At 40.1% G+C, this 12151-nt stretch overlaps 1 protein-coding gene across 1 annotated transcript in view; it reads right to left on the bottom strand.

The window, feature by feature from the left end:
- The window catches only part of COL9A1 (collagen type IX alpha 1 chain), an 89933-nt gene that overhangs the window by 51461 nt on the left and 26321 nt on the right, over positions 1-12151 (bottom strand). Inside the window, exons 8-16 of the mRNA XM_040261412.1 lie at positions 11876-11950; positions 11569-11604; positions 11370-11432; positions 5557-5610; positions 5258-5293; positions 2715-2738; positions 2293-2346; positions 1008-1061; positions 339-371 (exon numbers count right to left, since the gene is read on the bottom strand). Coding sequence (XP_040117346.1) covers positions 339-371; positions 1008-1061; positions 2293-2346; positions 2715-2738; positions 5258-5293; positions 5557-5610; positions 11370-11432; positions 11569-11604; positions 11876-11950 — 429 coding nt within the window. The remainder of the gene's footprint in view (positions 1-338; positions 372-1007; positions 1062-2292; positions 2347-2714; positions 2739-5257; positions 5294-5556; positions 5611-11369; positions 11433-11568; positions 11605-11875; positions 11951-12151) is intronic.

Raw genomic sequence — 12151 nt, 5'->3', positions numbered from 1 at the left:
TACACTGTTTGAATATCAGTCTATAAGTAAACCAAGTCTCAGAGAGTATTATTGGACTTAGATCTTCTAAAACTGGAGTGCTCTGGTGAAAAGCAGGTCTCCTCCATAAAGTAAAAAGATTATGGAAAAAGAAAGATAATTGTATAATGAAAAAGTTAGTGTGAGTATGTTTAAGTGACCAGTCCATCAGTCCAACAAATTGCTCTGCCATCTGAGTAAAATAAAACATGAAAATACAACATATTCTATCAAGATCATCTTAAAGAAAATTCATCTTCTAAAGTGAATTCCTGGTCTTTGCCTTAATACTGTATTTTATTCAAAGGAAAATGTCTTACCAATGGATCTCCATCATGAAAGCCAATTGTTCCCTAAAGTAAAGAAAATGTTAAAGTTAAGAATATAATGAAATATTTAATTCATTCTACTAATAATAAAATGCTTATTGGACAAATACAGTAAATGTATTTTTTTCAGTAAGCTATAAGGAATAAATTGCCTAAGATATGCTAATATTCTAGACACTTCACTCATGGGTCTATTCTGTTTGGAGAAATCTAAATTTTAGTACATTATTTCTTTCACATGAATGAAGAGAAGTAAAATGACAGGATAGAAAATATTCTGAATCGTAAGTTAAAAGTATGGATTATCTCCCAATTAACCTCATTTTTTAAATTGCTCATTGTGTAAATCCTTCATAAAAACTAGTTCATTTGAAAGTGTTCCTTTTATATGTCCAAGTTTTGAGCATTTGAGAAGTCAAAAGCCTCGAAGCACTTCAAATATAATGCGTAAACCATTCCCTTGAAACTCACCTTTCAAATTATTGTGATTTCTCAACTATACTGGCCTTAAAAGACCAAGCTCTGAATGAGTGAAAATATCACAGCCATTTTGAAATTTTAGGACAATGATTCAATTTAAAAGTCCTTTCATTTTTGGTTCTTAGGGTTCTATAATCCCAACTTTCAGACACAGAGAAATTCAAACTGCAAATAACTTACACTGGGTCCCGGGGGGCCAGGGGGTCCCGGTGGTCCTCTTTTCCCAGGGTCGCCCTAAGTTATTTGAAAATTGTGACACAGCGGTTATACACACGTCAAAACACAGTGCACAAAACAGGTGAGGTATGAGAAACTGACATTCCTACAAACCCTGCAGAACTCAGCCTGCATAGACCTGCCACCAAAATCAATGGGTGACCCACAATCCAATTAGTTCCACAAAGCTAGAAGAATAAAGGAGTTCCAGCCTCATCAAAGTAAGAGAAGGTGGAGGGAGACCTGGGGAAAAGAGCCAGTTCTTCTCTATACACTGATCACTTTACTCTGGAAACACTTCGCATTTTTCTAGTTGATTTTCAGGGGAACCAGAACAGTCACTGCTGCCAGCGCCGCCCAGCTAAGGGCAGCTCATGCCTGCCTGACACTGTAAACAGGAAGGCAACCTCTGCAGGGCCAGTCAGCCCTGGACTCTTCACTCGGAAGCTGTCCCTCCGTCTGTTACTGCACGCACTTGCAAATGCAACAGAGGAGCAAAGATGGCTAAATAAGCCATTCAGATGAAAGTGGATTCCAGTTAGACTTAATCACCAGTGCTTCCTTCCCACACACTTTTCTCTCTAATATTCTATCATAAACCAAAAGCATCTTACAATCCACTTTATAATCATTTTATATGCATTCTTGCATTCAGTAAATAAATTTGTCAAACAGCAGCACCTACAGAGAAACTAGATAGGTATATATATGTGGCTCCCCCTTTCGATGGATTTACTATTATCGATTCCTCAGATAACATCACTACTTCAAGTTTTTGGAATATTTAATGAATATTAACATCAATTTCTCCCATGCAGTTCAGCTCTCTATTGACTAAAATTCTGTCAGTTCGATTATGATTTTACGATGCTAACATAAAGGCACGTGGGAATGGTTTTAGACTATTCACTGATTTCATACAGAGAAACTCATACAAAAGACACTGGACCCCAATCCCAGCTGAGTCTGTAAAATGAAGGCAACACTTCTTGGCTTAATCACTAATTCTAGAAGTTGGGAAGAAAAAGTTCAGCTGAGAACTTTGGGGGAAAAAGTTAAAATCTCTCTACAAAAATGAGATAGCATTATTACCCTGGTCCTCATCAGCATTATCAACTGGAATTAAACTTATCTGCCATGTCTTGGATTTGCAGAGGGAAACACACATAGGGCAGCCATCTCCAGTAACATCTCCTATTAAGTCAGCAAACATCTATCAACGTGCTGTGTTTGTGTGTCTGGTACTCACAATTGGTCCAACACGGCCAAGCTCTCCAGGGAGTCCTGCTCCCCCAGGAGGACCCTGAAGTCAACAAATTAGAGGGACACGGTGATTTATGATGTTTTCACAATTTATGACAAGTGATATCAAATATGATAAACAATTGACTCAGAATGATGTATCTGTGCTAGCTTTGGCTTCCAATGAGACAACTCATCTGACCGAAGAGTAATTACTTGAAATGGAAATTTCTTAAATTAACAGAAATTTCTTAAATTAATAAAATATTTTTAGTAGAATAGGGGTGCTGTCATAGTAGCCACCTAAGATCCCTAAGGGAGGACACTGTCAACACCACTGCTACAGTGCTGACTGGAGACTAAGGTTGGGATCTGAGAAATAGGCCGTTCTTATAGACTACGCAAAACAAACCAAAAGACGACACTTACAGGAGGTCCAGGAATACCACGGCCCTAAAAGTTTAAAATAAAAGTTGTTATGATACAGGACCCATACTTCATGTAAATACAGTAGTTACAGAAGTAAATACAGTAGTTACAGAAATAAATACAGAAGTTACTTCTGTAAATACAGAACTAACTCAGTTCAAAAACAAACTACAAAGTCTATCACTAAATAAACATAAGATGCTCATTGGAAAAGAAAGGACTCGGTAAAGAAAGCAAACTCGGCTCCACTTCTAAATGAAGAAGCTTGCTTCAGCTCCTCAAATGTTCTTTTGAGGTCTAAGCTAGCCGGTAGTATTTTTTTCAAACTTTTTTTTTTTTTTTTAAGAAAAGCAAAGTAAAGAAAACCCACTCCAGTATTCTTGCCTGAAGAATCCACGTACAGAGGAGCCTAGCAGGCTTTAATAGTCCATAGCATTACACAGAGTCAGACACGACTGAAGTGACTTAGCACAGCAAGTAAAGAGGTCACCCATGCTTGCTGTCAGGAGAATTTACCATTCCTCACAAAGAGGCACATCACAACATTCTTTCCCACTACAGTTTATTACAAAATAGTGAACGTGTGCTATTCTGTAGGTCCTTGTTGTTTATCTGTTTTATATGCGGTAGTTTCTATTTGTTAATCCCAAATTCCTAATTTATCCCTCCCTTCCTTTCCTCTTTTGTTACCACAAGCTTGTTTTCTATGCCTGTGAGTCTATTTCTGTTTTGTAAAGAAGTTCACTTGTAGCATATGTTAGCTTCCACATATAAATGATATCATTTGTCGTGTTTTATAAGAAACTGACATTAAAAGTAAGACAATATTGCTTTAAAATTTACAATATGATATTTGGAAATTGCCCAAACATTTAGCACAGAGAGGAAGGGGAGAACCAAAGTGTTTAGGAACATACCCCTTGACAGGTAAGGCTATGTGTCCAGACACCAAATCCAGTAGAAATGGAAAACAAAATGGTGTCACTCCTGAAATGACCTCCAGTGGGATCCTCATTTATGCTGAATTTTATTTTAAAACCAATCATTCTGTCTCCCACTCCCTTACATTTACTATCTCTTGAGCAACATCAAACTGCATGTAACCAGGGATTGAAACCATGCCTTATGCAGCCTCCAAGCCTCAATTCCAAGCACAGGGCCTAGCACACAACGAGCTCTAACTCTGTGCTGGTTGAATTTAATAAAACTGAGCACCGCCGCCTTCAGGGCACAGTCTCCCAGCCTTGGGCCTCCTCGTCACTCTCTCTCCTCTGTGCGCTTGAATCCCTCTTATGCACAGCTGTCTCTGACACCATATTCCTGACAGCTTGTACCTCCAGACTTCATATTTTCTAGATAGAAATATCTAAGATAGACTTAGATATTTTCTAAAATATCTATCCATATACGAAGCATCCAGGGGAATCACATCCTCTGATAATGATGCTATTATTTCTAATTATTTAGGCAGCCACAACAAGCATGAATTTCACATGAGTAATATGTTTCAATGGTAAATGGGGAGTTTTCAAGGCATTCTTTGAAAAATTACTTTTATTTGAACATTATAATATGTGGATCAATATGGAAAATAAATGTTATGCTTGAAGATACCAAAGTAATCAATAAGTTATTTCATTATCAAGAGACCTAGAGATTTGATGAATTTTTTAAAAGGCATCTCTATAAGATGTTGAGCTCTGAGTTAAAAACGTGGGAGGAAAGCCAGCAAACTAGTCACCTCTGGAAACAGGCTTATAATGGAAAAGATGAAATATGGCAAAGGAAACAGTGCAAATAGAAAACAAAGAGGAAAAACACAGATTAATAGCAAGAACAAAAAAGGAATGAAGAACAAATAGAAAAAAAAAAAAATAGCAGCCTGAGAATCCAGTTCTCTTCTGGCTTAAAATAACACAAGTCTGGTGGATTGTGCAACGTGGAAAAAGACTCGCCAGGGAAGCAGGTGGGTGATAACCTGGGTGGTATTTCATTAGACATAAAACCAGTTGTGAAGAAAGTGGTGTGATGCCGAGGTCTAAATACCGAATACTTAGATTTGCTGCTGTTACGCGAGAAACAGTTTCCATCAATGGGAACAAAGTGAAAAGTAAAGTTGCTCAGTTGTGTCCGACTCTTTTTGACCCCATGGACACCAGGCTCCTCCGTCCATGGGATTTTCTAGGCAAGAGTACTGGAGTGGGTTGCCTTTTTCTTCTCCACGGAACTTCCCGACCCAGGGATCGAACCCAGGTCTCCCGCATTGTAGACAGACGCTTTACCGTCTGAGCCACCAGGAAAGGTCAATGGAAACAAAGAGGGGGTTATTTCCATTGGTAAATGCCACCTGCAAACAGATGTATGTATTTTGCACCATACATTCAAATTGCTCTGAATGTTCTACTCATAGTCAGAATGCTTATCATAGCAGAAAAGCCATAATCTCTTTGTGATGAATATTATGTAGAAAACTAAATTGAAAAATTTCACAGTGGCAGAATTTTACCTAAAGACAGACTATAAATCACTTCACATTTACTTACTGGAAATCCACGAGGTCCTGGCACACCAGGTTCTCCCTAAAAATAAAAATAGCTCCATTGTACTTAGCTTTTTTAGCATGAGTAAGTATGCAAACTGCATAAATACTAAAATCATTAAAACACTCCATCTTAGTGTTTGAATGCAATTTAGTTCAACTGTTATAAAACATGATTTTGGTTGAACAAGTGTATTTCAGCCACTTCACAACTAATCTGTTAATTGATTTGGAAACACTACAATAAAATTATGCTTCAGCATTTAATTGATACCAGCAATTAATACCAGGTGGCTAACTTACTTTTTGTCCTCTTGGTCCAACAGAGCCGGGGGATCCATCAGGACCTGTTAATCCCTAACAAAGCAAGATGATATTAGAACTAATACAACATCCTTAGGCAAGCCACTAAGTAGATAATTCCATTTTATTTATTAATTACATGCAGGATAGTTTATCTATGTATGGTGCAAGTCTTTATAAAGAAAAACCTTTCTATATTCCTACTCAAAGGTAATGTTTGACATGACATCTGACTGTTATAGTTACTTTCTGTTAATAAATTGTATCCTGTTCATAACTTCCCACTAAATGCACTGTTTATCACAGGATTCAATAATTTAGTATTTTTGTCTCTGCTTTGAATAAATGGGAAGTAATAATTACAATGTTCTAATAGGTAAGTCTAATGGGACAACTCCAATACTTTGGCCACCCGATGCGAAGATGCAAAGCTGACTCATTTGAAAAGACCCTGGTGCTGGGAAAGATTGAAGGCAGGAGGAGAAGGGGATGACAGAGGATGAGATGTTTGGATGGCACCACCGACTCAATGGACATGAGTTTGAGTAAACTCCGGGAGTTGGTGATGGACAGGGAAGCCTGACGTGCTACAGTCAATGGCATCACAAAGAGTTGGACACGACTGAGCGACTGAACTGAACTGAACTGAATGGGACAACAGGACTTGGCTTTGCCACTTAGCCATGTTATGTATCTCTTGATTTCATTTATAAAGCAAAATGTTTTATATATGTATGTCTCTGTAGCTCTCAAATAACATCTTGAGAGTTAAAATGTTCCTTCAATAGTGATTAAAACTAATCAGTCTCATTGTTGCCTTTTAGCTACCTAAAGCCCCTCAGTTACCTCCTAGCAATGACAGCTGCTTACGGAAAACATTAACTTTTAAAGTTGAATTATTTGAGAGCATGTTTCTAGGTTATCTCCTTTAGTGAAATAGCTATAATTAAATATACATTTTCACGTGTGCCACTCAGTATGTAGACTCTAAGTCCATTACTGTAAAACACATTTATAACATCACATGTAAGTTATTCAAGCATCACTTCCAACCATTGTTGCTTTCCCCACCAGTACTTATTTTATCATCATCCTAATATAAAATAATATAATTTAAATATAATATAAAATAATATGAAATAGATATCAAACAGTGATAATACTACATGTACATCTGAATTTCCACTTTGGATGAAGACACATTTTTATCTTTTTAGTTTTTCCTTTACTTTAGATGCTGTCATTTATAATACAATATTGAAATTATACCCTACAAAATACAATTATATGTACCTATATATGTAGATATATACATACTTTATGCTACACATATACACATGCATATATAAATAACTTGTAAAATCTATTAGCAAGATTTTGAAAAAAAATAAAATGATATTAATCAAGGAATTCCTTGAAAATATGAAAGTGTGAATTAATAATGAATCACCAAAGTGCATATTTAATCTGTCAGTCTGCATAAATATCAATAAAATGCATTCATGTAACTTATATAGAAAACTATTTCACCAGCCACCATTTTTACATTTCTCTGCATCAATTAATTTCCTTCATAACTCCAAAGACTGACTCAAAGGAAGGAGAAAAGAGTGAGTTGACAATATTAATTATTGGAAATTTACCAAAGAAGAAAGCTATTAAACACACGTGGAAGGATTTTTGACAGACTTTGCTTTTCAGTCTCTCTAGTATAATTACAATGCTCTAACTTGGGAACAGGCCTTAACATTTTAGTTGCTGAGCACCTGTGGTAATGGAACACTGGCTTCTGTATGTGAGCAAATAAACCATACCCCAGGAGCTCTCTGTAAACACATATGGCACAAGGGTTTTATAAACCTCAGGGCAGGTCTGACTAAAGGGACTTCCAATGCCCACTTCACACATATACCCTCCAAGACCCGTCCTGGTCAGTTCCCACACACACTGCCAACTAACCACCTTTAATCAGGGGCTAAAATCACTGGCAAAGTTGGAGGGCAGTAGCTACTACATATGGCAGAACTTGAGCTGCATAATAAGGAAGCACAGTGGCTGGACAACCTGGAGGCTGCTTCCAGATACTTCTTGTCTCAACTGTCTTCTGTAAGACATGGTAAACCACATCTAATCACGAGGAGGCTGTGAGTTAATGAAAATGTATTCTGGCATCTGATCTAGTGAACTCTGTTGTGACACAGCCATGTATTAAAGCATAGGCTCTGTGAGGACAGGACTCCATGTCCATTACAATCTGAGCACACTGCCCGAGCATCTAACACACGCAGCACAGAAAATTACAAAAGGCTACTGAACAGAAGATTTGGGCTAGCCTACTGGGTGGAGGGATTTCACACCTATCGCTCCACATCATCTTTATTTTTAGTTCAAATGCCAGCTCTGCCACTTAGTATTAGGCCACTGTGGGCAAGTTACTCAACTGCATAAAGCCTCAGTTTCCTAATCTGTAAAACAGGTATAATGTTAATATCTACCTCACATGGCAACTTTGAAGATTCACTGGGATATTGTACACAGAGTGTTTACAACAGTGCCTAGAACAGCAGATGCTAAGTAAATGTTAGCTTTTATTATTATTATCATTATTATGTAGTCAGATTATCCTAGAAGCTAATGAAGTAACATTTCCTGCTCTCTGGGAGCTTAAAATTTCATTCAGAAGAGATTCTGCAAAAAAAAAAAAAAACAAGCAAAAAATCTGGGTATTAACCACAGGCACTGTGCTTCACAGCCCCCTCCCATTTCTCTGATGCCTAACTATTTCCCCTTACAGTGCCTTTCAGAATAATTTCTTTATTACTCATTATCCTAATCATATAACATCACAGATAATAGTTGTATACATTCAGAGGATGTTCTAATCTCTCTCCTATAAAACATAGCATAACTTAACTATAATTCACGTACTTAATTCTAATTCCTCTTTTCTGTATCTTAGATGCTATAAGAATGAAAAAAAAAAAAACTCTTTTAGAGCTCTTAGAGCTCACTAAGCATGCCACAGCATAAGTGCCTGTAAGAGTATAAGTTATTAATGATAACAGCACAGTTATCCTTTGAGTACACAGCTTGCAACCAAGCTTGGATTTCTTTAATGTTATGTGTCTATAAGGGAAAAAAATCAAGTTAAACTAAAGAAAAGAAGAGTTTTATATATACGTATGTAAGTCTCTCACAACTTCCATTTACAAACATATGCATAAAAATCCAATTTGCAATTATTATCTGTCAAAGAAATGACAGAGGAATATATTGCCAGTGGCAGAAAGAACTGCTTTCATATGAATGTTTATGAAGATAAGGTTCTATATGGGATAAAATTAAAGCCCACTGTATTCTGAAATTTCCCACTGCTGCTTGGCAAAGCAAGCAGCCCTCACTATTAATTTCCTTCCAGCATTCCACCACTCAGTTCAGGAGACCCAAGCCATAATCCTACAAGACTAGCTGCCATGACTCATTTACCTTTTCTGTCAAAAATCCACTTAATTCAGGATAATAACATTTAAGCTGTATTCTTTTCAGATTCTTCCAAACAAACCATCTGATTGACCATTTGTTAACATTACCAAAAAATACAGCATGTTTGTGACTGCACTTTAAAAAAAGTTCTACACAAATGCAAATCAGTATAGTTAATTTTTGGCTTAGTTCTAAGAAATGTCTAAAATACTGCCACATGCATGAACTTCTTACTTTTTTCTCTCCTTCCTTTCTCTTCTTCTTTTTCTGTTGCTTTTCTCTGCCATCCCAGAAAATTGATTCAATGCCCTCAACAGTTTCTTCCTGAGGATCTTACAGAGTCAAAGTTCTATGATGTAAGAAGCCTTACTATTTTACACCTTTTAACTTTGGAAATCTTATTTGGAAATGGAAATCTATGCTATGATACTGCAGTTATAGACAAAAAAATAAGTACTTGCAATTATTAGTTACATTGTACTTCTAAAGATTTTGAAGAATTTTCTTTTTTATCCTATTTCTGTTTAAGTGTGGAAATTACTTTATAAAGTAAAACCAGGCATTGTCTTTATGATTTTATGGTACTAGAGGAAGAAGAATTTGTTGAGCCTACTACAAAAGCACCATGAAACCCAGACACAGACAAGTCTAGTCCTTTGTCTGAAATTATGCAACTCAGTTGTAAGACAAGACTTCAGGTCATTCATTTATGTTTCAACCATGACAAAAGTTAATAATAATAATAATATAGTCATTTAATCATCCATTTTCTTTTCACATAAAACAAGGTCCAAGGTTGAAAGGAATGCAGAAATAAATCTAACCTACTGGTTTATTTGCATTCATCAGACTTTTTTATTTGGATGTGACAGTTTCAAGTAATTCACTGTGTTTCAAAGAGATGTTTGATAGCAAACAAGTTATATAATTTCTGTTCATATTATACAAATATTAGGCTGATACTCAGTTTGCATTGTCCAAACGTTCGTCCCTAGTGACCTCATGCACTGCCCCTTTGCCTACATAGGAAGTTCAAACTAGGGTCTTTTAAGTATAAAACAAAGTCAGTCTCCTAAAGCAATGAATTGTTGTTGCTGTTGCTGTTTAGTCCCTAGCACAGACAAATATCCCCATTATACTAGTCTTGATAAAGAAAGCACATCTTAATAACCACTAACGTCTAGCTATTTTTCTTTTTCTCAAAATGAAGACTCTGTCTTAAATTCTAGCCAAAAGTTCTCAGAATCTATAATCATAGGTTTTCAAGGGCTTTGATTTAGAAAAGTCTTTAGTTTGGGGAAATCATATAAGCTGGTAACTTGAAGGATAACTTGAGGAACCCAGCACTGTCTGTTTTCTGAGAGCAGAGGTCCGGATATCACTTTACTTTATCCCAGCTGGAAAGTCAAGGAGTGGCCCTCAGTAAACTCTCAACAGTCCAATGTAGGGAGAGAGGAGATGAGAACCCTGAAGTCCTTTTCCCTGAAGAAGTGTTGACTAGTGTTGGGTTTACCACACAGCTCAGCATCTGAGCTTGCCTCCCATGGGGAGAGGCAGGTGTGTGACTGGGTATGTTGGGGAGAGGCAGCTGGTTCCCAGGCTTCAAGCAACCCTAGTCAGCTTGTTTCTGTCAGTGACTGCGAACCAAGGAAACACCGGGGGAAAGACAGAGAGCTAGGTCTTTTTTGTTGTTTGTTTGTTTTACTTACAGTCTAGAAACCATCAAGTCCGAGACTTCTGAGCTGGATTTCTCTAGATTTTTTTTTAATTTTAATTGGAGGCTAACTACAGTACTGTAGCGTTTTTGCCATCCAGTGACGTGAATCAGCCGTGGGTGCGCATGCGGTGTAGGACCAGCCCCGCCCCGCACTCCCGCCCGGGCAGGCTCTCCCCCAGTCTGTCTTTCTCTGGTCTCCTCCTTGAGGTTTAGCGGGACTCGGTCCCTCCCCTGCCTGCAGGCCCTTTCCCTAAACTCACTCAGGGGGTGCCGGGGAAAGGACAAGGGCGAAGCCCCAGCAGCCCCCAGTGGGGTGAGTGGTGAGCGGCCGCTGACAGGCAGAAACGGGTATCCATCGGGGCTCGCAGAGCAGAGAGGAGCACAGGCCAGTGCCGCGCTCCTCGGGGCCCCTCCATGCTCCGCAGACCCTCGCGCAGAAACCGCGTCTCAGCGCCGAGCCCGCGGGCACCGCCACGGTCAGAGCCAGTCTCGCCTTAGCTTGGACCACAACGGCCTGCACGCTGCACTCTTCTCTCTCGCACACACACAGACACGCGCGCGTGCACACACACACACTGGGCCTGGCTTCACGCCCCCAGCACCCACTACTCACGTCGGCACCCGGTGTGCCAGGCTTGCCTGGAGCTCCTGGTTTCCCCGGCTCTCCAGGGGGACCCTGGGCAGGGAGGGGGCGAGGAGGGGGGAGAAAAGGAAGAGAAAATGGGGCAAAGTTGAGCCTCATCGGATGCTGTGTGATCTGCAGACCACATTGGAAGGAAGGAAGTGGAGAGCCAAGGCGCTGATGTACTTACCGGGGGGCCCGGGGGACCCTTCGGACCGCGATCACCCTGGAAGGCAGGAAGGAAAGCAGGGCAGTGGGTGAGTGGAGGGTGCTGGGGGCCCTCCGGAACAGGGACAGGGCAGATGGTGCGGGGCTGTGATCAACCCTCCGGGCCACGGGACGCAGGACCGCCTCCCTCCGCAGTCCCCAGGCGTCTGGGCCCCACTCCCAGCCCTCACCCACGTCCCATCCCACCTCTGGGTAGAGGGCTACGGGCTCTCTCGAAAAACCCACCCGGGCCGCTGGGAGAGGGGCAGGGGCTGGAGGTGGACACTTACGTCGATGCCGTCGATGCCCGGGACTCCAGGGGGACCTGGCGGCCCCGGAGGACCCTGCTCACCTGGGGGGCCCCTCTGACAAAAGAGCACACGCGGGTTAGGGGAGCACGGGGAGCAAGGACAAGAAGGTGGGCCCGAGCCCGCCGCCTCCCCGCAAAGACAGTGCCCGTGGAGGCCGGGTTCAAGCCCAGCATCACACGTGGAGACCAGACTTCCAACGAAACGCGGTTGCTTCCCGTCCTCGAGGTTCTGAACGAGGCTGACAGTGAGGTGAGA

This window comes from Oryx dammah, unplaced genomic scaffold (genome assembly GCF_014754425.2).
Source record: "Oryx dammah isolate SB20612 unplaced genomic scaffold, SCBI_Odam_1.1 HiC_scaffold_19, whole genome shotgun sequence".
Classification (NCBI taxonomy): Eukaryota; Metazoa; Chordata; class Mammalia; order Artiodactyla; family Bovidae; genus Oryx; species Oryx dammah.
The sequence above is the reverse complement of the archived record's forward strand: the minus strand, read 5'-3'. Positions and strand labels throughout refer to the sequence as shown.